Raw genomic sequence first — 26,053 nt, 5'->3', positions numbered from 1 at the left:
TCTCGTGACCACGGCCTTTGCTTCCTGTGAACAGCAATTTTGGCCGAAGTGGGAGTGTTGTGTGTTGGGAGGGCTTTAATCTTGCTCCCCCAGCGATCCCAAGCAGTCTGGGAACAGTGATTTTGGCTGTGTTGAGATCACTGGAGTGGGGAGGTTAAAGCCTCTCCCCAGTGATCCTGTGTGTGTGTGAGAGAGAGAGGGGGGGGGGATATGTGTGAATGGCTGTGCAAATGGCCAAAGGCAGAGGCGCACAAGTGAGGGCTTTGCTAGATGAGGGGAGGGAGAGCTGGCACAATGCGACAAGGGGGAGGGGGAGGGAGGGCGGTGAAAGAGGGGACAGAGGCTTAATTTTTTTAAAAAATGCTTATCTTTCGGGGCGCACGTGGCCCCTTTAAAACGCTGCAGGGCTTCCCTTGTCCCTACGCGTCGCCCCGCCTCCCTGCCATCCCGGCAGGTCTAGCAAAGCTCAGAGTCACCGGAAGAAGGAGGTTTACTTCAGAGACGGTATGAGCATAATGAAGAACGTTCGAAAGAAGAGTGTGCCGGGGTAAAACGATAGAAGAAAAGGTATTTCGGTTGACTGGGCTCAAGTTGCATTTCCTAACGTAGCAAGGAAGGACGCAACAATGCACTTAAACAACGGTGTAATGAATAGTGTAGATGACGCCCTGGTCTCTCTACAGCTGTAGCAGTCTTAGTTATAGGGCTGACCACAAGGCCAAGTAATAACCCAGGCGAAGGTTCCAGCAAACAAGCTTCAGTTCAAGGAAGTTCAGGCAAATGCAAAAGTGATCCAGATAACAGGCTCAGGGTCAAGGCACAGGTAATCAGTCCAAGGTATGGAGTCAGGCAAAGCAGGAGCGGTCAAACAGGCAAAGGGTCAAACACAGTTAGGCGGCCCAGTACATACACAATCCAGTAGCAGAGTCAAGCAGGAGTCCAAGGTCGTAGCACAGGGGTTCAAGAACAAAGCAGGCTCAGGAAAACAGGAGACAAGGCAGAAGCTGGTGAGACATTGTTTCCAGCAACTAGCAAGCTCTCACTGCTGGCGTTTACTCACAGAGGCTGCTGAGCCCCACCCAGGCTCAGCTGATGCCCATCAAGAGGAGTTGCTTTCTCCTGAAGAGCGTGTCTTTGCAAGCAAGCACTGCTTCTTACAGGAAGCATACTGGCTTGCCACTTGAAGTGATGACACTCCTGGGCGTCAGGACATTGCTCAACATCTGCTCCAGAGCCAGAGTCCCCTCCCAGTGTCAGGAAAGGACCTGGAGCCATCTCCTTTGAAGACCCAGGTTTCTCCTGGTCTGGTGCCAGTGACTGATGTGGTGTCTCCCTGGATTCTCAAGGCTCTACTTCTTCCTCTGAGAAGGATTCTTCTAGTGAGGGCATGACAGCTTGCATCAACCTTAATGACATCAGAAATACAATGAACACCGCTGAACTTCGAGATGGTGGTAGTTTTAAGCTTGCAGTAGTATTCTTCATGTAGTGTCAGTATATTTCACAATTACAATAAAAACGGGATGGCCAACTTGTGGCCTTCCAGTTGTTTTGGCCTACAACTCCTATCAGCCCCGGCTAGCATGGTCAATAGAAAGGTACGACGGGGCGTTTTGGGCCGGAACATGGACAGCTACTGGTTGCTCACTCCTGTTATAGACAGAATTATTAAACCGCTAGCTATTAAACTGTTTTAAATCTGTTAAGTTTTTGCATTGCTGCTAGGTTTTAACTTGCTTTTTTTTATTTTATGCTATATTTTTAAAGTTTTCAACATTCATATTGTATCTTATGTTGTATTTCATGGTTTTAATTGTTGTGAACCGCCCGGTGAGCTTGGGCTACCGGCCGGTAGGAAAACTGTCATAAATAAATAAATAAAATGCAAAACCAACGAGAAGAAGGCTGCCAAGCCAGGGAGCTCATGCCATCAGCTCCTGAATGGACTGTCAGTCGGCCTGAGAGAAGTCTGTGGTTCTATATTTTATACCGTTAGTCGTCGGCAGAAAGTTGGTATATAAAATAATAAAAGGAAAAGGAAAGGAACCTCTCGTGCTAGCACTGAGTCATTACTGACTCTTGGAGGGACGCCAGCTTTCGCTGACCTTTTCTTGGCAGGCCTTATAGCGGGGTGGTTTGCCGTTGCCTTCCCCGGCCATTATTACCTTTCCCCCAGCTAACTGGGTACTCATTTTATTTATTACATTTATATCCTGCCCCATAGCCAAGGCTCCCTGGGAGGTTTGGAAAAAGGAAAGGAACCTCTCGTGCAAGCACTGAGTCATTGCTGACTCTTGGAGGGACGCCAGCTTTCGCTGACTTTTTCTTGGCAGGCCTTATAGCGGGGTGGTTTGCCGTTGCCTTCCCTGGCCGTTATTACCTTTCCCCCAGCTAACTGGGTACTCATTTTACCGACCTCGGGAGGATGGAAGGCTGAGTCGACCCGAGCCGGTGGCCTGAAACCAGCTTCTGCTGGGATCGAACTCAGGCCGTGGGGAGAGTTTCGGCTGTAGAAACTGCTGCTTTACTACTCTGCGCCACACGAGGCTCTAAAATAATAAAACTGGTATGTAAATAATAGATAAATGTGCATGTCAGTAACGAGGGTCCGATTAGAAACGACGCTTATCCCGCCACTGTTCATAAGTCTTTTCAGGTGTTGGGAGAGATGGGTTGCAGGGTAAGGCCTGGAAAAGCCCTGGGGTGGGCACGTGTTGAGGGCCTTGGGTAGTGTTTTTCTTTAATTGGTACCCAATGGAAGAGACCCCCAGGTATCTGCAGGGAGAGACAGTACCTTTCGCACGTGACAATGGCGATTCACCGATCCTTTTTGAAACACTACCACAAGATGTAGTGGTGGCCACCAATTCGGATGGCTTTAAAAGGGGGTTGGATAAATTCCTGGAGGAGAAGGCTATCCATGGCTACTAGTCCTGATGGCTATATGCCACCTCCAGTAACCGAGGCAGGAAGCCTGTGTGCACCAGTTGCTGGGGAACATGGGCGGGATGGTGCTGTTGCACCATGTCCTGCTTTGTTGGTCCCTGATCGACAGCTGGTGGACCACTGTGTGAACAGACTGCAGGACTACATGGACCCTTGGTCTGATCCAGCAGGGCTCTTCTGATGTTCTTAACACAGAAGGTATTCTCCAATCCAGTGCAGGTAGACTTAATGATAAAGTTGCATCTGATCTGAAAGCAAAGGAGCTACCATTGCAGCAATGAGGCCTTAACAAGGATAGTTTGATTTTGCTGCTTTAATACTCTTCCAGAACATTTGAGAACTACAAGTTCAATCGCAGCTTTTAAAGCTCAGCTAAAAACTTTTCTTTTTCCTAAAGCTTTTAAAACTTGATTTTGTTCTGACTTTTATACTGTTAGTTTTACCCTACCCTGTGACTGTTTGGTGCATTCTCTTCCCCTCCTTATTGTTTTATTATGGTTTTATTAGAATGTAAGCCTATGCGGCAGGGTTTTGCTATTTTATTGTTTTACTCTGTACAGCACCATGTACATTGATGGCGCTATATAAATAATAATAATAATAATAATAATAATAATAATAATAATAATAATAATAGGTGTTGTGACAGTAGAAGAGAAAGGGGCGGGGCACGAGCACCATCTCTGAAGCTTTCCCAATAGCTAGTCTTTGCTACCTTTTTTCAACTGCGTGATCCCCAGCTGAGGTTCTCGAGGTGAACTCTGTGCCAAACAAGGTGTGGTCCGGATGTTGTTTTTTTGGCGGGCTGCTAGTTGGCCCCATGTGATCAAGCACAAACCTTCCCTTTTCCCCATTTCCCCATGGAGATGAAAATCCACAAATAAATAGGCCTGCATTGTAAACAGCTGGTTTGAGCCGGTACATGGAAGCGATACTTCTCAAAAGCTTCCGTTTGACAAAAAAAAAAAAACCAAGTGGAAAACTCACTTCACTTTGTTGGAAGTTAAGCAGGGGAAAAACCCACCACCACCAGGGAGCCTGGAGCAACTCAGAGAGGTGTTAACAGATCACTAACGCCAAAGTACACAACACATTTGCTCCAGAGTAGTGTCCAAAAGCAAAGGGACTTCTCCAGAGCATATCTGAAATCTACGAAGTTAATTCAGAGGGCCAGTTACGCACAGAGGGCAGTACGGACGGACTCCATGTGGGTGCCTGTGCATGTCTCTGGTCTGTCCCCTGGTCCATAGATGCCCCTCTCGAAGAGAAACGCCTGCCTCTTGATCCAAAAGTTTTATACTGTCTTCGTTGCAAGTCACCGATTCTCTGAGTAGAGGCAGAACTAAGACTTCCGGTGGGGCTTCACCCAGAGCGGGGAGAGTTCAAGTCTGTCTCTTCTGCCAAAATGCTTGTTCATGCACTGGTTATTTCTCGATTGGACTACTGTAACCTTCTTCTCACTGGCCTTCCTTCTTCTCACATCAGTCCGTTGGTTTCTGTTCACCACTCTGCTGCTAAGATCATCTTCTTGGCTCGCCGCTCTGACCATGTTACTCCACTTCTGAAATCTCTTCATTGGCTTCCAATTCACTTCAGAATCCAATATAAACTTCTCCTGTTCACCTACAAAGCTTTTCACTGTCTAGCTCCTTCCTATCTCTCCTCTCTCATCTCACACTATTGCCCCGCTCGTGCTCTTCGCTCCTCTGATGCCATGTTTCTCACCTGCCCAAGGGTCTCTCCTTCTCTTGCTCGGCTTCGTACATTTTCTTCGGCTGCCCCTTACACCTGGAACGCTCTTCCAGAACATTTGAGAACTACAAGTTCAATCGCAGCTTTTAAAGCTCAGCTAAAAACTTTTCTTTTTCCTAAAGCTTTTAAAACTTGATTTTGTTCTGACTTTTATACTGCCTGTTTGGTGCATTCTCTTCCCCTCCTTATTGTTTTATTATGATTTTATTAGAATGTAAGCCTATGCGGCAGGGTCTTGCTATTTATTGTTTTACTCTGTACAGCACCATGTACATTGATGGTGCTATATAAATAAATAAATAAATAAATAAATAAATAAATAATAATAATCAAGTCACCCTGTCTCTGGAATTGGACAGGTAGAACTACCCATTGCAAGATGGGTTATCCTCCCAGGACCCATCCCAGGCTTTGGGAGGGCCTTGGGTAAGATTATCTCCGTCCTTAAGCACGCCCTTCCTCCACGGCACTGCGCAAAGGACTCGTGTGCTTGCTTCTCCCTCTGGGCTTAATCCTCTCTGTCACTCAGCAAGAGGCTGTCACTCCTTTTCCTTGCTCCTCTCACTTAGACTTTGCAGCGTGAGCAGGGCAGACTTTAGGCTTCTTGGGATCTATGTTGTTTTTCACTAGAACCCCAAGTTCTACCAACTGGAGCCAGGCACAAAATAGTGGCTTGAGAAGGTGGACACAGAATGGCAGAACCATGTGCCTCCGAGGACGTGCCTAGCCAGGGAGTTTGCTTGTTATACCAGAACTGGAACTTGCACAGAGATGCTTCCATGCACAAAGCTACTCTTCTTTTCTCCCAGGCTTTCTTGATTTCAGCACCCTAATCTTGGAGGGAAATAAGGCTTTTTGTTGTCACTGTTGTTAGACCGCTGAGAGTCAGAAATCCTTGCTGATCTATGGCAATTCACCTGGAGATGGCAGGTGCTGTCTCCTGATGGCTCCTCCACCAACAGCAGGCAGTTTGCAAGAGTCCAGCATAGTCAATGGAGCATCTCCTCCCATAAGATCTTGCCCCTCCACTGAGGTCAGCCAGAGAGGCCCTCTTGCATGTCTCATCCCCATCCATGGCCAAGTGGCAGAAGTAGGGGTGGGGATACAAGGGAGGGCTTTCTGAATGGCGCCACTCTGCCTTTCAAACTCCCTGCCCTGCACTTGGCCTCCTCTACGCTGGCATTCTGCCACCATGTGAAGATGTTCCGATTTCAGCTGGCGTTTGGCCCAAGTGTGGTATGACTTCGTTGTGTTGTTTTTTCCCCCCCACAGCGTTCTTAATTTAATCTGCAACTCTCGCCATTTCATTGGTTCCGTATCGGATTATATATTTGGTTCTTAAAATATTGTTGGCCATCTTGCGTGATTCTGCTTTTGGAACTCAAATAGCGGGGTATAACTATATACATCTATAAATAAATTGCATCCAAAGCAACACATGGGAGATTGCTATGTAAAATTTCAGAAGCACCAAGGAGGGAGTTTCCAGGGGTTGGAACACAAAGCATGCCTTGAAACTGGGATATAAAAGGATAAATCCCAGAGAAGAAGGGTCTATCCTGCCATAATGGAGAAACACGGTTGGCGTCAGAAGGTCTCACGGCTGGCATGCAGAACCCAGATTCCCTGGAATCCAATGGACAGATAGTCTGACCTGCATTAAGGCATCTTCCTGTGTTGCCATGGGGGAGAAGCCCATCGCTGAGTTGCAGAGCACACATTTTGCATGCAGGAAGCCTCCAGTTCAATCCTCAACATCTCCAGGTAAAGGGATCAGGTTACAGGTGATGGGAATACCTCTCCTGCCTGAAACCCTGGAGAGCTTCTGCCAGCCAGAGCAGACAATCCTGGTCAAGGGGCAGAGGGCTCAGAATATGTTCTCAACAGGTGGGCAATAATACCGGTTTTGGATGTACGGTTAAGGTTTGGCTTTTAAATTTGTGTATCTCTCTCTCTCGGATGCTGCCGTGTGAGACGCCTGAGAGGTTTCTGCTTATAAATAAGGAAAAGGTGTTTTGAAATTAGTGGCAAGAAACATGTATTTAACTTTGAGGAAGCAATTTCTACTTAATTGATAGTGTTTCTGTTGCTAACTGAGCCGCTATTATGCCTCTTATTGCAATTAATTTTGGTTAGTTCAGTCTCATTGTGCAAGCCTCTGACAGCATATCATTTCCATAAGCTTCTGTTTGATGGATCCAGAGCCCAAACAAATCCATTAGCTGGCTTCAACTCGTTGCTCCGCCCTTAAAAAACGTCAACCTGTACAATAGATGGTGGTCTCAAGTGTATACAACAGGTCCATCATGGAAGTTAGACAGGAGAGTATCTAAATACGAGAAAAGCTGGGTGATACAGTGCAGAAGTGTAGATCGGGGTCTGCTGGTAGATGGTTGGATGATTTGCAGTAGCAATGAAGACCCCCGCCCCGCCTTCTAATTCGGACTGATCTGTAGTAATTCAGATATAGATTTGTACTTGTATGTGTTTATAAATGTGGTAGAGTAGGGCACATGAAGCATGCCAGGCTCTGCCCCCTGAGCCACCATTTTGGATTTGGCTCCACTTGGTGGGCATTGAGGTTCCAGTCAAAAGGGAAATGTCAATTGTCATCACGGATGGTTGTAGGGTTTGCACCATTGCATAGTCCTTTCTTTCTCGGTGCCACCCCATAGACCGGCTTTCCAGGCTGCATGGAGTCTGTGGACTTTTGGATCTCCCTCCCCCCCCCCCCCCAACTTTCCCAAAATCTATGCAAGTTTATTGGCAGGAAAATATGTATGTTTCTGCTGAGACATATGCCATGCTGGAACATATACGCGGGGAATAGGTGAACAAAATAGGGGACAATATGCTAAATGTTACGTAAATTGCTGTGAAACCTCTTAAAGAATTATTTGCACATTTTTCCGTGTATCGGAGAATCATAGAATCATAGAATAGCAGAGTTTGAAGGGGCCTACAAGGCCATCGAGTCCAACCCCCTGCTCAATGCAGGAATCCACCCTAAAGCATCCCTGACAGATGCTTGTCCAGCTGCCTCTTGAAGGCCTCTAGGGTGGGAGAGCCCACCACCTCCCTAAGTAACTGATTCCATTGTTGTACTGCTCTAACAGTCAGGAAGTTTTTCCTGATGTCCAGCTGGAATCTGGCTTCCTTTAACTTGAGCCCGTTATTCCATGTCCTGCACTCTGGGAGGATCGAGAAGAGATCCTGGCCCTCCTCTGTGTGACAACCTTTTAAGTATTTGAAGAGTGCTCTCATGTCTCCCCTCAATCTTCTCTTCTCCAGGCTAAACATGCCCAGTTCTTTCAGTCTCTCTTCATAGGGCTTTGTTTCCAGACCCCTGATCATCCTGGTTGCCCTCCTCTGAACCCCCTCCAACTTATCTGCATCCTTCTTGAAGTGTGGTGCCCAGAACTGGATGAGGCCTAACCAGTGCCGAATAGAGAGGAACCAGTACCTCACGCAATTTGGAAGCTATACTTCTATTAACGCAGCCCAAAATAGCATTTGCCTTTCTTGCAGCCATATCACACTGTTGGCTCATATTCAGCTTGTGATCTGCAACAATTCCAAGATCCTTCTCGTTTGTAGTATTGCTGAGCCAAGTATTCCCTCATCTTGTAATTGTGCATTTGGTTTCTATTTCCTAAATGTAGAACTTGGCATTTATCCCTATTAAATTTCATCCTGTTGTTTTCAGCCCAGCACTCCAGCCTATCAAGATCACTTTGAAGTGTTCTTGATAGGTAATGATAGGTAATTTTGATAGGTAATTTTCTATCAAGTGATCTTGATAGAAAATGTGTATCTGTCTGTGAACAGATGCTGGAATGAACAACACCGCACAATCCATGAGACACACACGGGACAGATTCCACAAAATCTGGACACCCCTAGTGAAAGCAGGATGACACTAAGGGCTCAATGAAATTGGGCCAAAACTACCATGATGTGCAGCAGAGACAAGACGTAGCCAGTCCTCGCAGAGATCTAGGGTGCTTTCAGATGCGGGGCTTCTAGAGCTACCAGTTAGGAGACATTGTGCAACTATATTGTCTTTCTCTCTTTAACGGAAGAAGTGATGGGGGGAAACGGGAGGGTTACTAGAGGAAGGCAACATCACCTGGAGGGATTCTACACGTCGTACTGAGGGGGCTTCCATGCGCCCCCAGTGCGCCCCCAAAGTGATCGTGTAGCTTGCCTGTTCTAAGAGACGAGGCAGAGGCGTCCTTGCCACTGCCGCCACCCACCTACCTCCTCGCCGACCGGGTCGGCGAGCTCCGCTCCCCGACCCGGTCGGCGAGGAGGTAGGTGGGTGGTGGCGGCAGCGGCGGCAGCTGCAAGGACGCCTCTTCCTCGTCTCTTCAAACAGGCAAGCTACACGATCGCTTTGGGGGCGCACTGGGGGCGCATGGAAGCGCCCTCAGTACGACGTGTAGAATCCCCCCTGGACCGCCTCATAATATTCTGTGAATGAGCCGCCGAGATAAAAGCCTCGTCTAGAAGCGGTCTTAACTTCTAGAGCAGCCTTCTCCAAATGCGTTGGACTACAACTTCTATCACTCCCAGCCAGCATGCTGGGATCCCCATGCTGGCTGGGGATGATGGGAGTTGTGGTATAACAGATCTGGAGAGCAGCAGGTTGGAAGAAGGCTGCCCTAGAAACTGGGGAGGGAGCTGGACCCTGAAGAATGACACTGACTTGCTCACCCTAACAAAACCTCAAAGCGTCCTCTCCAAAACAAGAGCTGGGACCGGGACCAGAAAATAATGGTACGGTTTATTTCTAGGCAACCTTTCAGCCAAATAAAGCTTTCCCCCACCCCAGCCTCCAAGCCAGTTCACAAAGATGAACACAAATGCAAAAATTCGAATAACAAAGCACAACTTGCAAACGTTTTGACAGCAACATCTGAATAACAATGTTTAAACAAAGCACGAAACAAAACCTAAAGCCAAACACATCCTTTCCCCTGTTTAAAAGCAAATATATATCTATATATAAAAAAATTCCCCAGAAAATGTAAAAAAAAAAAAACAGCAAAAGAAAATGAGAGAGGAAGAGATGAGAGAGGAAGAGTCAACCCACCTGAGGGTCGGGTGACTACACAAAGGCAGACTCCTTCCAGGAAGCAGCTCCTCAAAAGGATCCCAGGCAAGGACAGGTGGAAATGCTCCCCCTGAGGGTCCCAAGCACCTTGGCCTGGATCGCACGCCTGCTCCGAAGGGAGAGATCAGCCAGAGTTCTTGGTTCACACGTCGCCACAAACAACCCACGGACGGAGCATTCCCAGGTTGTCTGGCCTCTCCTGCTCACAGCAGGAGCGATAGGAGAGCGTCCACAACCCAGAGATTTTAGAAGAAATTGGGGTTGTTGGGTTGTGCAAACTCCTGCAGCACTGCTGCGTAGGGGAATGCCTTACACAGAATCAGATCGTTGGTCCGCTCAGGGCCGGCCCAAGACACTTTGCTGCCTGAGGCAAAGGACAAGATGGTGCCGCCTCCCATTCCACGTAGAAAAGCTGACTGGACTGGCAGATGAATCCGTCTTCCACATTAACGAGGGGACAACCTTCTCCACTGAACTGGAAGGCAGCAGGCTAACTCGGGGGTGGGTGGGGCAGAGTAGGCCACGAGGCACGTAGTTCTCTCCTTGAACACCTTCCTGCTGCCTCTCAGCATCTGCCGTCTGAGGTGACTGCCTCACCTTGCCTAATGGTAGGGCCGGCCCTGGGTCCGCTTACCTCAGAAGTGGCAGCAGCTCTCTAGCCATTTTAGAAGAAGTCTGCCCCAGCCCCACCTGGAGATGGCAACAATCAAACCGGGGACTTTCTGCAAAGTACTACTGAGTTACGTCACGTCCCCATAGAGACAATTAGAATGAACGTTACACATATTGCCCAGTGGATTTCATTCTATCACAGCGTCTGAGATCCTCAGACTTGTCGAAGCCAGGAGCCATCACCCCAGATCTGCCATCTCCCTCCACCCTTAAGAATACCCCCCAAAAATCTTAAGGCTTTGACAGGCAGGTGACAGCCACGAGCCTATAGGAATTATGCAATGCCTTGGACAAGCGGCAGGAAAGCCCCCTTTTCAACTCAGCCTCAGATTCCAGCCCTTAAACTCTGCCCCACAAAACGCAATGACCGGGGTAAAAGAAGCCATCATGGCTTCTCCGGCCGCGACTGCGATTTGCAGAATTACCCACGATGCAGCGCAGTCGCCGTGTCATCCGAACCCGGCATGGTGCGCTGGGTTGGCGTCTTACCAACACGGCAACCCATGGCTTATAGTAGAGGTTGTGGCGTGGATAAGAAGCCACCCCCGATACGCACCGTGCCGGGTTTGGATGACATGGCAACCCACGCTGCATCATGGGTAATTATGCAAATTGTGGTTGCGGGGGGTGGGGGTGGGGAGAAACGATGGCTGCTTTTACCGCCGTGGTCCTCTGAACGCCCCAGGTGAGAACTGAGCCAGCCAGCATCAGCACGGACTCAGCCTGGGTGACGCTTCTTGGAACGATGGAATCTTGGTTCTTTAAGAACCTCACAGAGATAGAAGGGGAAGGCTAGGAATTGGCCCTCTATTGTATAGAAACTAGTGGGACCTGTAACATAAGGTTGTCATATATTTTCACCCCCTGTAGAAGTGCTCCTTCTCGGGATTCCTGCCAGTCAATCATGCCCTCCTCCAGGATACTAGAAGCTTTAAGTGGCTCAAGCAGGCCAATCCACAAACCCCACTACCACCACCAGGTTCTTCTTTTCAATCTGACACTGGATTTTCTGTGGCTTTTGGAGGCCGCAGAACACGCTCAAACCTCATTGGGCTGTTTCAGCTCCCCCCCCACTTTTTCTATTAAGTTTAAAAACGTATGTGCAGCTGCGTACCTACTGAGTTACCCTCGTGTATAGAAATCACGACCTTATTTTGGGGCGGCCCCCATCTCGCTTCCAAAACGATACGCACTCTGCCACCCGAGTGCGCTATTAAAGGCACTGAAAGGAAAGGAAAGGAACCTCTCGTGCAAGCACTGAGTCATTACTGACTCTTGGAGGGACGCCAGCTTTCGCTGACGTTTTCTTGGCAGGCCTTATAGCGGGGTGGTTTGCCGTTGCCTTCCCCGGCCGTGAGTACCTTTCCCCGTACTCATTTTACGGACCTCGGGAGGATGGAAGGCTGAGTCGACCCGAGCCGGCTGCCTGAAACCAGCTTCCGCTGGGATCGAACTCAGGCCGTGGGGAGAGTTTCAGCTGCAGAAACGGCTGCTTTACCGCTCTGCGCCACACGAGGCTGGTAAACGCACTGAAGGTGCGTGTAAAAAAAATTTGTTAAAAAAATATTTTTAAAGACATATTCATATTTAAAAAAACATTTGATAGGAGTGTACAGGAACGTACACATGACACTGCCTCATGCGGAAGCAGACCACAGCTCTGTGTATTCTAACTGGCCGTGCCTTTCTAGGATCTCAGGCACGGGTCCATCCCGGATCTTCTGCGACCTTTAGATGGGAGATACTGGGATTGAACCGGGGACCTTCTGTCTGCAAAGAATGTGCTCTGCTATGACTCGATGGCCCTTTCCCTAAAAATAGTTCAAGTTGACAACCTCTCCCCCGCCCCTTGCCCTGATGCCGCCACGCAAATCTCTAGCTCCTGCTCGGCTTCCAGTTAGCAGATGCTGTGCTGCAGCCTTTCCCTTTCGCTGCTTCTTTGTGTGTTTTGGCTGCATTTAGTTTGCCTTCTTTCCCGGAGGAAGGCCTGCTGCTTGATACACCTGTTAACGACACTGAACAGGTGGCTAACCTTATGGGCTTCTCCCACCTGCAAAGAAGGCGCTTTTTCACAAAGAAACTTCTTGCCAAAGGAACTGCCGCAATCCACACAGAGGGTTCAAGATGAAAAGGCCCATACGGAACTCGAGAAGGATTTCAAACTATTAATACAGAGTGACACGTGTGCACCCCACTTCTGAGCGGTGAGACATTTCTGGAGTTCCAGCATCCATCCAGAATTCGGTTTCCTTAGAAGAATGTCACTGCAGAGTGGTTCTGTGATATAAGATTTATTTACACCAGGGCTGGACATCGCCCAGCGCTCTAGGGGGCAATGTCACTCCCCTGGACCCCTCTGGGGGGCCACACTCTGCTGTACTCCAGTAATATTTGATGCTGGCAGCAGCAAAATAATTGGCTGCAAACTGCAAGACTGGCCTAAAAAGGCCAAAGTTAGCTTTTTAAAAAACAGAGCCTTGCCTTGTCAAGGGAGACAGTGTTACAGAGTGGTTACAGCAGTGTTCCTCACTGCAAGACAGGGGGCTACTGGTAGCTCCTGTAAGGGATTGGTGAATGGAACTGGGAATGGCCTGTCTTTTAACGTGTTAATTTTATTGTTATGGTTCATAGGAAAAGGGAGATAAGCGGCCCAGCTGCATGGGGGAGAATGGTGAAGCCAGGAACCGCTTGAGGCATGTCCGCCCGGCCTTGAGAGACATTAACATCTCAGGAGGAGGTGTGAAAGATCTACGTATGAAAAGCCAAGGGGAGGGGGGAAGGAGTTGGAGAAAAGAAACTATAAAATATACTTTGTGGGGGGAGTTCAGCGCGGCTGGCTGACTCCAAGGCTGGGTGATGTATGAACTGTAGTTTTAGTTTCTGGCTTGCTTTTTCTGGGTTCTTCTATATATGCATGTTTTAATAGTTTTAGTATGCTAATCCCATGTAACCTACCCGTTTCCAAATAAATGGTCTTAAACCTCCAAATTGTGAGCTGTGAGTGTTCTTTTCCGGGGATCTGTGCTAAATCCAGTCTAAGGGCCGGCTTTTGCTGGTGCGTGCTTCCTTTACAGCTCCTAATCACCCCAAGTGTGGCTTTTCATCTCTCTCTTTTTGCAGTGCTTGCTCCCTTTAAACAGGAGCTCTCTAGCTTTGCCTTGTTTTTTGGTTTAGGGGCTGGTTGCTGTAATCTGGGTTACCGGAGGAGGATTCAGGGATGGGCAGACAGGTGCTGGAGGTAGAGGGGAAAATGAATGCCAGAGAGAGCGAGAGAGCAATGTGGGACATTTTGCAGCACTAAATAGAATCATAGAATCATAGAATAGTAGAATCATAGAATCATAGAATAGTAGAGTTGGAAGGGGCCTAAAAGGCCATCGAGTCCAACCCCCATATAGAACAGAACAGTCTCTCAGTGACGAGGAAAAGATCCATCCCAATCCAAGGACCAAGTGAGTCTGTGGGAATTTGCCTGCCTGGTGACTTGGGAGACCGATAGACTGACTGACGAGGCTTTGCTTCTATATTTGGAGGGGTGGGTGGGAGGAGAGGGCTGAAAAAGGCCAAGTCCAATACATAGCATCACCACATGACTGAAGTGGGGAGAGGAGAGGCCTCCCCCAGCCCAGGAATAGCCCCCAAGTGATCTCAGCCAAAGTTGCTTCTGCTTGAAAATCTGTGAAGATGACTGTGTTAGAGAGTCAAATTTAGACTGGGAAGACCTGGGTTCAAATCCTTACTCAGTCACTCGGAGACTTTGGGCCAATCGGTGGCCCTGTTCAGATGACACGCCAAGCCACAGCAGTGAAGCATTTTGAGCTAAACATTATGGTTTAGTGTGTCGTGTGAACCATGACTTAGCATGTTGTGTGAATTATTCCTAACCATGGTGGCTACATAACACACTCACTAACCATTTTCTGCTGAAGGGTTAGCACCCTAACCGTAGCTTAGTGTGCTGTCTGAACAGGCCCACTGTCTCTCAGCCTAACCTACCTCACAGGATCAGTGTGAAGACGAAGGAAGGGGAGAGGGTGAGCTATGTACACCATCCTCCACTCCTTGGAGGAAAGGTGGGAGAAAGAATAAACTAAATATCTACTACACACAACACTTCAGCTTCCTGGAAGTTTGTTTTCATCTGCCCCTTTAATAGAGAAAGGTATAAGCTCACAAATTAAAAACAAAACCGGATCTCAAACTCCTTCCACCCTTATGAGGACCAGAAGCATGTAGGTTTTTATTTTTAAGTAAAAGTTGATCCGGAAATCCATATTCTGCACCAGATTCCAAGCTGTTAAGTACACAAAGTAGCTACATCAACAACCCGACTGCAAGATCCACCACTCACTTCATTCCTCAATTTTTCCAGCAAAATGATAACATCCACATGAGAGGCTTTTATGCATCAGCTTCCCTCAATTATCCTGAACGATTATTGCTGTTGGCACACTTCGGAAGCTTTTGAACACATCCATATACACAGTGGTAGAAGACGTAAATAGGATGACTAACAGATCTAAGAATATTCAATCCCCAGATTTTTTTTTTTTAATAACGTAAATAAATGCAAACACGAGTTAGTTTTAACTAAGTAACGTCCCTGCCACTTCAAGCAAAACTGGAAAATGTGCTGCAATTATTGTACATGTTTCAAGCGCATCAAGAAACAGTCAGGCGTCATGGACATGAGAGACAGAACTGGAACGCAGAGGCTTGGCCTGCATAATTAACTGATGGCCTACATCACACCAGGCAGGCATCGCAGCCCACCAAGAGCTGCTACAAACCTAGTGTTGCAGCTGATCTGGAATGCCAAGAAGAAAGGGGGTTGCAAGGACCTGGCGGACCACACATCCGTGTCTACTTACGGCCCTTTCAAGGAGTTGCAAATCTTAATCGTTTGTGGCCTTTTCGGCCTATGTAGGAAATGGTCTTTTTCCAGGTCAGGATATTTGTTCATCTAACCCAGCATTCCCTGCTCTGACTGGCAGTGACCCTCCAAGGTCTCATGCAAAGAAAGGTCTTTCCTGATCCTTTTCAAGTGGAGATGTGAGTGAATCTGGGATCTACCTCATGCAAAGGAAATTCTTCCCTTCATTTATTAAATTATCATATAGTGAATCAAACCACTGGCCCATCTAGGCCAATTCTGTCTACCCTGACTGGCAGCAGCTCTGTAGGGTATTAGGCAGGGAAGCAGGGAAACGCCCGCACTACTTCAGCGACATTTTTCATCCTCTTCCTGGATTTAGAAAAGAGCACGGTTGTTTTTTAATTTATCTACATTTTTAAAACACACACACACACACACAGAGGATAAAAAACATCTCTCAGAACTAAAACATTTAAAAATATGCACTAATTCATAATGTTGTCACCAGTTTTCCCAACTAGCCAGCCATGGCCCAGGGCTGAGACATTTTCACTGTGAATTGTTGGGAGAGCGAAAGCCTTGCGGGTTGCTGGTGGCAAACTCAGCAAGGAGGAGAAGAGATAAAGAAGGAGGCAGAAATGGAACAAGTATTGAGATTTAAGGGAGGAAAAGGGCGGGGGAATGTTTTTCAGTTTTAAAACCCTTTCAGCCAAACAGATTCCAAAACAGAAAGATATGGGGGTGTACGGACGGGAGAGAAAAAGAGTCAGTAACTGAGAGATGAGGGTATAAGCCTATTGTAGAGCACGGACAGAGCAAGCAAAGTTGAGTTAACAGAGAGAGGAGTTCATGAACACTCACAATAATGCAGACAGCACATGACATGCAGAGTAAAGAGAGAGAGAGAGAAAAGAGCAAAAATCCAGCGTTTGGGGGGACGGGACACTGTTTTGATTCTAACAAAGGTGTTTTCCCTCGTCCAATGTAGCAATGTGACTTTTTTGAGCTAGTAAAAATATTAAAAGTGGCCGCCCCAGTGATTTGTGGTGTGCATGTCTGCCACAAGACATGGCTGGAGGACGGTGTCTGGGTGGTGGGTCACAAGTCATGTTAGACCGGCACAGACCAAGCAAAACACTTCTGTATCTAATTTAGCAGGACTGAAGAGCCCTGGCCCAGAAATAAAGCCGTCTCCAGTTCTGAGATTCTTATTGCTGGCTGACATCAGCCAATTGCAGGGTAGAGGGTAGTGATTATTCAGTGAGAAGGGACAAAAGAGTATTCTAGACAGGTTGAGAGGCAATCTTTGGCCTGCCTGCATGTGCAGAAAACACAATCTCAGTCCCCCAATCATGGAGGTAAAAAGAAGGGGGGGAAACCTTTGGCTTCCTTTCAAATGATACTTTCCACTTTAGAATGCAGATCCATTGTAAATTTAAGTACAATCCTATCTATGGTGTAGTTTCAGCTGATATTCAGGCCCATGGTCCCATCCAACCCTATGATTATTGCTACTGGCAGAGTAAGGAAGCTATTGGTTACATATAATACATAGTGGTAGAAGAAGTAAATTGGATGACTAATAGATCTAGGGACACTCAATCCCCAGACTTTTTAATATGGCTACTTCTTCCCTGGAGTCCTACCCTTATAGCACCACTGCCAAAGGTCCATCTACTTAAACATCCAATTTCCAGCAGCAGCCAACCACGACCCTCTGGAAGCACAGAAGCAGGGCATGAAAATGACGCCCATCCAATGTTGTCCTATCCACATCATCTGGCCGTTGAAGGGGCATCACCTCTGTAAAGGGAAACTCCCTGTAGCTGCCATGGCTGATGGCCACCAAGCAGGAATGCATCTAATCCCCTCGTCTTTTGAAGCCATCTAAGCTGGTGGCCATCACCACATTTTCTGCTAGTGAATTCTGGAAGCTTGCCATGCTGTATGTGAAGACATACTTTCTTCTGTCTGTCCTGAACCTATTGCAAATGGGTTTGAGAGGGAACCAGTGTGTTGCAGCAGTAAAAAGTTTCGGATAAGGACTGGGGAGACCCAAGTTCTAATCTCCAGTCAGCTGTGACGCTCTTCCTGGGTGACCATGGACAGATCTGTCTAAGGCCTTAGCTAGACCTACATGAAAGTCCGGGGAAGAGGAGGGGAGACCTCACGTTGTGAATAACATGAGATCTCGCCCCCGTTTACATGTAAGGCGCAACGACCTCAGGAAGAGAGGCGGTGCGCCCGCCATTTTTTAATTTTTAAAGAGACAAGCGCTCAGGAGCACTCAAGCGACTCACAGTGAGTTTTTTTAAAAAACTGATTTCCCCCACTCCCCCCATCCTACCCCCGATGGGCATAGAGTCGGGTAAACCCGCGGAAATGGGCCACAGCCCGAGACCGCGGAAAAAGCAGGGCCAAAGGGTAGAGCTGTATCCCGGAGCAAGGGAGGGATGATCCCTCCCTGATCCCGGGATCCCCTGTGCGTCATGTGGATGCACAGGGACGATCCCGGGTATCACCCCGGGATATAGCCTGGTCTAGCTAAGGCCTGTGTTTTGCCTAGCTCCCAGGGTTGTTGTGAGGATCAGGTGTGCTGCCTAGAGCTCCTTGGATAAAAGCGAAATATTAACGTAAATAGATAAATAATATTGGGAAACCCAAATTCTAGGAGAGACCGAGAGAGACTTCCCCGCTCTGTGCTGCTAGTTTGTAAGCCTCTACCATTCCCTCCCTTAGCACGCTATGTCCAAGATGCCTTAGAGTTTCCAAAGAGGGAAGGTTATCCAGCCGTGTCTGGCCCTGCCAGCTTGCTATACGTGGAAGCAAGAATTTGCACACACCCTATCCAGGCCACGTTCCCAAGTCTCCCAGGCCCTCACAAGCAGGCTGTGTCTTTGTTCCACCCAGAAATGCTGTGTGGAGGCTGATCGCAGTTACTTGGTCCCCACGATGGCCTCAGCTCTGGTTGGGCCCTGATCCCTCGCCCAGCCTTCCTCCAGCGACCCCCTGAGCTAGATAAGACCACAACAACTTTGCAGCCGAACTGCTACATAAGGAGGGACCTGGAAGAGTTTTAAAGGAAGCGTATTATGTTTTAAAGCAAATGTTAGAGAGCCATCAAGTGGCAGTAATGCAAGGCAGAACCAAGCATGAAACATGTCAGATATTCTTAATTCATTGCCAATTAACACTATCTCAAAAAACAGCATTTCAGTTAATAGTATTTCATCATTGCCAAGTTCTAAGTACACACGCACACACATCACAAACACACACACACCAGTATGAGCCCTGGATCGTGAAGCCATCATTCCTTTAAAATACGTTTACCCTGCCTTTCCCTGAGAGTTCAAGGCAGTGAACACAATTCACGTTCGATCAAATTATCATCAGTAAAAATGGCAAGACTTAAAAAGCACAGAAGCAGCGGAATAAAACTCTCATCTACAAAATAGCCGGGGCACCATCAAAGGAAGAACCGTACAAAAGCATTTAAAACAAAACCTCGCATCGCTCTCAAAAACAACGTCAGAAAGACATCAGCCTTGAAAGGCCATCAGCAGAACAGATTAAAAACATAACCGAGAGACGCAGAATTCAAAGGCCTTTCTAAAGAGAAAGGATCTGTGTGATACAGGAGAAGGCCATAAGGTTGGGGGCATGGAAAGCCACCCCCAGGACGGAGCTGCAGAGCCTAGGCACCACTACCGGGAAGCCGTTCTCTCTCATTCTGGCTAAACAAACCACTGGGATTGATGAAACACTCGTTGGAGGCTCAAGTAGCCGCCACGGCTCGGAGTGCCTTTTACCATCTTCGGTTGGTTCGCCAACTACGGCCTCTCCTGGACAGGGATAGCTTGGCCACGGTGGTACAGGCATCGGTAACCTCAAGATTGGATTACTGCAACGCGCTCTATGTGGGGCTGCCCTTGAAGCTGCTCCGGAAGCTGGAGCTGGTGCAGAATGCTGCAGCTCGGCGGTTGTTTGGAGCTGCCCTTTTCCAGCATGTAACTCCTCTGCTGAGGGAACTGCCCTGGCTGCCTATTCGCTACCGGGCCAGGTTGAAGGTTCTTGTACTTGTGTACAAAGCCCTAAACAACTTGGGACCAGGATACCTGAGAGAGCGCCTTCTCCCTTACCAACCTGCCCGGTCACTGAGGTCATCCGAGGGCTTGCTCCTGGTGGTTCCACCTAGATCCATCCTCCGATTGGAATCCACCAGGGGAAGAGCCTTCAGCGTGGTGGCCCCCCTCCTGTGGAACTCCCTGCCTCTGGAGGTCAGGCAGGCGGCAACCTTGTACTCCTTTCGGCGCCTCCTGAAAACATCTTTATTCCAAGAAGCCTTTCTTTAACATGCAGCCTTGGATTTCTGTTTTGGCTTCTTTTTAAATTTTGTTTTAACCGTTTTATTCTGTTTTTATTTTCATTTTACCTTGTACACCACTCCGAAATTTTTTCAATGAGGAACGGTATATAAATGTTCTAAATAAATAAATAAATTATGGCCCTGTTCAGACGACACGTTAAGCCATTTGCAGTAAATGGTTAGCGAGTGTGTTTAAACGCTGGTTATGGAGCCACCATGGTGAGGAATGATCCACACGACATGTTAAGTCATGGTTCACACAGCACGCTAAGCCATCAAGTTTAGCTCAAAACACGTGGCTTAGCGTGTCGTCTGAATAGGGTCAACGTCAATCATTTCCCAGTCCGTCATGAGCCATATTTGGATCTTAATACAACCTCATTCCGGCAATTCTCCCATTTCTGCATAGAAACCAGAATTTAAGGCTTAACCTTGGCACAAAGCCACCATAACGCACTTATAACAGGGCCAGATGTTGCCGCATCACTTTGCACAGCAGATTCCAGGCTAGGCACTATTGCCTTATCTCCTCCAATCCTCTTCTTTTGCATCATTTAAAAATAAACACGTGCCATGCCCCATTTAGACTTTTCAGGCGAGATGTAAAATTGTTTGGGGTGGTGCCACACTGGGCTGCCCTTGGAATGTGTTTAGAGCAGCGTCTCCAATATTCCTGAGAGTTAAGACACATAGGCCTGGTTCACACATAATGACAATCAAGAGTATGGATTGAGTATGGGTTGTTGTTATCTGTGAATCCTGCACTATTAATTATTGGTTGTTAACCATGAACAACCCAGGAAGAGAACCAATGATTTGTTGTTGGGTAATGAACTCTAGGTTGTTTGTGCTTAACAACCCATAGTTAAACCATACTGCAGCTTTTTGCACATAACGACAGCCCACAATTCAATAGCCACCCATGATTCAACGGCACTCAACGGCTCAGTTCAGACAACACATTTCTCAATGGAGGTTTTAGAACTCCAGGGTGGAGTTGTTACACCACCGTTGAGAAATGTGTTGTCTGGTGGGAAAGCTCCATTCCATGGTGGAGTTTTTTTTAGGAAAACGCTCCACGCTGAATATCCATGCTATGGAGAGGAGAGTTCCTGCACAACCATTGTGTTGCATGTTGTGTAGAGGGCTACATGGAGTTTTCTGTTGTGTTGAGTTGACTTTTCCCACTGGTTACAGAGTTCCCTGGCAAGAGTAGTGAAAGTAGTGAGTGCCACTCTAGGGCAGCTGGCAGGATTGTTTTTTCGCAGCAATGGCTGATGGGATACCATCGGGAGGACTGGGGAAGGAGAGAGGGTGGAGGAACTGTCAATCAATAGATTTTACTCAACTACACGGTAGTCCACAGTCACACAACGGTGGAGTTAGAACATGTTGTGTGAGGAGTACCTCCTAAAGCCTCAACCGTTGAGTGGAGTTTTCACAGTGCGTTGACTAACGTGTTGTCTGAACTGAGCCATCCTGTACTATGAGTTGTTGTTATGTGCGAACCAGGTCATTGGCTGCATTTGTGCATAATGCTAAGCCATGGCTTATGTTAACCATGGTTTGTTGCTTAAGCTATGAATTGCCTTGCAGACAAGCAAGCAAACCGTAACTTATTTTCCCTATTTTTGGTTTGTTTCTCTCCTATCAGTTTAATTAATCTTCAGAGCACTTCTGTTTTCAGGCTGCTCTTGTCGGGCACCTCTGCTTCAGGGTGAACAGCAGTGCAAACAAGCTAGGGATAAGCCACAGTTCTGTCAAGCCATGGCTTAAATAAACTAGACTTTGTAAGCCAACAATTTGTGGTTTGTATCTGGTTAACAAACTACAGGTTGTCTGTGGGGATGGCTTTGGACACAATGGCAAGCCATATTTCAACAAACCACACCACGACTTAGTGTTATGTGTGAATTAGGCCATTTCCCCCCTGAATTCTAATGGAAGGCATGTGTCATCTTTAGACTCAAAGGGTTTTCATTTTAGAGTGTGCAAGGGTAACATGCATCTTCTCTCCCAGGAGCCTCACCCACAGTGTTTCTGAATGAGACACTGAGCTGGGTAGGTAATTTCGTGTCTCTGGAATGGGAGTGACTCAATGATCCAGTCACACTCGATGTAGAAAATTACTGCCTACTGCCCCCACAAAACAAAGGCTGCTTAGGAGGAGGCAAAGCAAGAAGTCTAAATCATACAGAGGTGCAGGGATCACCCTCCTGTGTTGTTAGGTGCTTCAGGCTCACAGGATTCCTATACCACCCTTTGCAGTGCTCTTGGCATACAGTTTGAGTTACTGGCTGAGAAGCAGATGCTGATAAAAGAACACGATAGACATTACATCAGCGGTCCAGCACCTGTTTTAGGTTCCTGCACATATCTGGAAGCAATGTAAAATGGCTTTGACCCTATATATGTTCTTACCTATATATTAACAAGATGTACAAGATGGTAAAAATGCTATCTTGCACGAGTTAAGAACAGAGTCACATCCGTTTAAATTTAGACTTTGTGGACTATTTGGAGACAGGCTGTCTAAACTACAAACCAGCTGAGCCAGAATATTTCCATTCTGGATTTTAAATTGCACAGGTCCCCATTAGATTCTATCTGCTGAGATACAAATACACTAGGTTAGCTCTCTCTGTGTGTAGATACATATATGTAAGATAGCCTTTGAAGCATCTGATTCCTCAACAGACAGATCATCAGCAGGGGCCCATTTTTTAATTTCCTATATTATTATGCATGAACGGCCTTTCAGCATGTTCTAAGTAATGCGACAGGACAGGCCATGTGTCGGAATAGCTATCAGAATATCCACCAAAGCGAGATAAGACAGAAGAGGGGTACCTAAAAAATAAAAAAGCCCCAGAAAATCACAAAACAGCACCCCCAAGACAATATAGTATAAAAATGGAAGATGTATACAATATGTAAAGCCATAAAGTAAAGAGATCCTGCTGGTATTCCAGACTATATTCAGATTCAGTAAAATATGAAAATACAGTTCATTTAAAAAAAAAAAAACACTATCAGAGCTGTTTAGATAATTAATTGGTAATATTACCCATTTTTTAGCAAAATCCCTGATGGATTAAATAGCATTGCCTGGTTAACTGGGCAGCAGATGTTTTTTAAAACTATTTTTTTAAGGCAAGTACTTTTCAAAATTGCAAATGGCAAAGACCATCTTAAGAGAGACATTCAGCTAATAAAACTGGCTTCTCTTTATTGAGTTTTGGATTATGTTCAATGAACGCAAGCAAAGCTTTTGCATAGAGAGACATGTGAAACCCCACTTGCAGCTTGGAATAATACAGCCCCGGACACAAGTTTAACCCACCGCAGTTAGAACTAGGCCTTAGAGGGGACCTGTACCTTGGTCTTCCCCAGTCCAAGTTTAATACTCTCACCACTAAACTACTGGTATTCAAATGGTGGGCCAGGACCAACTGCTGGGTCACAGCCTCACTTGACATGGCCACAACAGTAGCATTGCCACCATTGCCAAAATCAAGAAGAGAGTCCCCAAATGCGCGTTCAGGCTTATGGTGGGTTTCTTGTCTAAAAAGGTTGAAGATTACCCTAACCCTAACCCGAACCCGAACCCGAAGAACACTTGGTAGGTATGGGAAAAGAAGGCAGGTCAAAACCTAACAGCAAATGGACAGCATTATTATTATTATTATTTATTATTATTATTATTATTATTATTATTATTATTATTATTATTTATATAGCACCATCAATGTACATGGTGCTGTACAGTGTAAAACAGTAAATAGCAAGACCCTGCCGCATAGGCTTACATTCTACTAAAATCATAGTAAAGCAATAAGGAGGGGGAGGGAATGCAAACAGGCACTGGGTAGGGAAAACAGGCACAGGGTAGGGTAAAACTAACAGTATAAAGTCCGAGCAACATCAAGTTTTAAAAGCTTTAGGAAAAAGAAAAGTTTTTAGCTGAGCTTTAACAGTTGTGATTGAGCTTGTAGATCTCAAATGTTCTGGAAGAGCGTTCCAGGCGTAAGGGGCAGCAGAAGAAAATGGACGAAGCCGAGCAAGGGAAGTAGAGACCCTTGGGCAGGCGAGAAACATGGCATCAGAGGAGCAAAGAGCACGAGCGGGGCAATAGTGTGAGATGAGAGAGGAGAGATAGGAAGGAGCTAGACCGTGAAAAGCTTTGAAGGTCAACAGGAGAAGTTTATATTGGATTCTGAAGTGGATTGGAAGCCAATGAAGAGATTTCAGAAGTGGAGTGACATGGTCAGAGCGGCGAGCCAAGAAGATGATCTTAGCGGCAGAGTGGTGGACAGAGACCCACGGACTGATGTAAGAAGAAGGAGTAGTAAGTCCACTGAGCCTTACTTCCAGGTAAATGAGTACACTACTGCAGCCTAAGAAAATAAGGGTGCAATCCTATATGTATTTAGACATAAAAAAACTTCCTACAACTTCCAGCATTCTAGTTGGGAGTGCTGGAAGTTGTAGGAATTTTTTTTCCCTGTCTAAACATGCACAGGATTGTGCCCTAAACAGAAAAAAATGGAACCTCAAATTCTTAGAAACTGAAATTACCATGGCCCTATGTACCATGCAGTAAATAACAACAACAAAATCAACAGTGCTGCTGAATTGGTGCTGCTTCGTGTAGCTGAATTCTACAATGCATACATTTTCTTAATTGGCACAGCACGGGTTGTGACTGCTAGACCTGGAGCTATGTCAGGCACTAGACCAGCCTTCCTCAACCCGGGGCGCTCCAGATGTGTTGGACTACAACTCCCAGAATGCCCCAGCCAGCTCGCTGGGGCATTCTGGGAGATGCAGTCCAACACATCTGGAGCGCCCCAGGTTGAGGAAGGCTGCACTCGACTCCTTCTTCCATCCTCTAGAAATCATATTTGCCCCCATCCCCTTGCTTCGGAGATTTCACCAAGCATTGGCTATAACGCAAGATAAACCCAGGACAGAAAGAAGTTCGTGTTTTTTTGCTTTAGCAGCCCAAACATAATCACTCATAAAACAAACAACAACAAAAAACCGCAATAAGCCATCACAGCATGATGCCGGAGGCTGCGATATCTCAATTCATAAATCTATATTATATTGTTCTAGTTGCAGTGGAACTTTCGACACTGACCGGGAAAACAGGTGTGACTTTTGAAAACGCTCAGACAGTGAGCTTGCAGTCGAGTTATTTATTTATTTATTTATTACATTTATATACCGCCCCATAGTCGAAGCTCTCTGGGCTGTTTACAAAAGTTTAAAAGAGCGAACATTAAAAACAAATATACAAAATTTTAAAAGCATATAGAATCATAGAATAGAAGAGCTGGAAGGGGCCTATAAAGCCATCGAGTCCAACCCCCTGCTCAATGCAGGAATCCACCCTAAAGCATCCCTGTCAGAGGGTTGTCCATCTGCCTCTAGTGTGGGAGAGCCCACAACCTCCCTAGGTAACTGATTCCATTGTCATACTGCTCTAACAGTCAGGAAGTTTTTCCTGATGTCCAGCCGGAATCTGGCTTCCTGTAACTTCAGCCCATAAACAGCAATATCATTTAAAACAACTATTCTGGGGTCAGTTAAAAAACTCAGCATATGTTGTTAACTGCCTGGGAGAAGAGAAAAGTCTTAAACTGGCACCGAAAAGATAACAACATTGGCGCCAGGTGAGCCTCTTTGGGGAGATCATTCCATAATTGGGGGGCCACCACTGAAAAGGCCCTCCCTTGTTGCCATCCTCTGAGCTTCCTTCAGAGTAGGCACTCGGAGGAGGACTTTGGATGTTGAGCGCAGTGTACGGGTAGGTTCATGTTGGGAGAGGCATTCTATCAGGTATTGCGGTCCCAAGCCATGTAGGGCTTTATAGGTTAAAACCAGCACCTTGAATTGGGCTCGGAAACGTACAGGCAGCCAATGCAAGCAGGACGGAATCTGTCTTATATGTTTGAACTTTCTGGTTTTGAGGGAAGAAAACGTGGCAGTTTTGGTTGAGATTAAAAACATGCACTAGCATAGACTGAAGACCGGAAAGAAATCTCTTGATCTGGGGAAGCTAAGGGACAGGGAGCTCCGTGGCAAGGAAGCCCAACACCACTTCCTCATAAGGAATCCCACAATGGATCCAGGTGATGAGACAGGACTTACTAATTCATATCCTTACTATATGAATTCTCTAACTCTTATATAAGTACCTCATATACAGTTCCATCAGCACAATGGAGTACTCCATGACCTTGTCTCTGGTCCAAGATCCAGTCTCCTTCAAATTCATCTCCATTTCTAAAAAAAAGAAATAGCCAAAAGAAAATTC

General features: G+C 46.7%; 1 protein-coding gene across 1 annotated transcript in view; it reads right to left on the bottom strand.

Moving 5' to 3' along the window:
- MORN1 (MORN repeat containing 1) overlaps nt 1–26,053 on the bottom strand; it is a 215,264-nt gene that overhangs the window by 174,469 nt on the left and 14,742 nt on the right. The window contains exon 6 of the mRNA XM_063145530.1: nt 25,935–26,022. Within this exon, the coding sequence (XP_063001600.1) occupies nt 25,935–26,022 (88 nt within the window). The remainder of the gene's footprint in view (nt 1–25,934; nt 26,023–26,053) is intronic.

This window comes from Elgaria multicarinata, chromosome 20 (genome assembly GCF_023053635.1).
Source record: "Elgaria multicarinata webbii isolate HBS135686 ecotype San Diego chromosome 20, rElgMul1.1.pri, whole genome shotgun sequence".
In the NCBI taxonomy this organism is placed as follows: Eukaryota; Metazoa; Chordata; class Lepidosauria; order Squamata; family Anguidae; genus Elgaria; species Elgaria multicarinata.
Note: the sequence above shows the minus strand (reverse complement) of the source record. Positions and strands in the feature narration are given on the sequence as shown.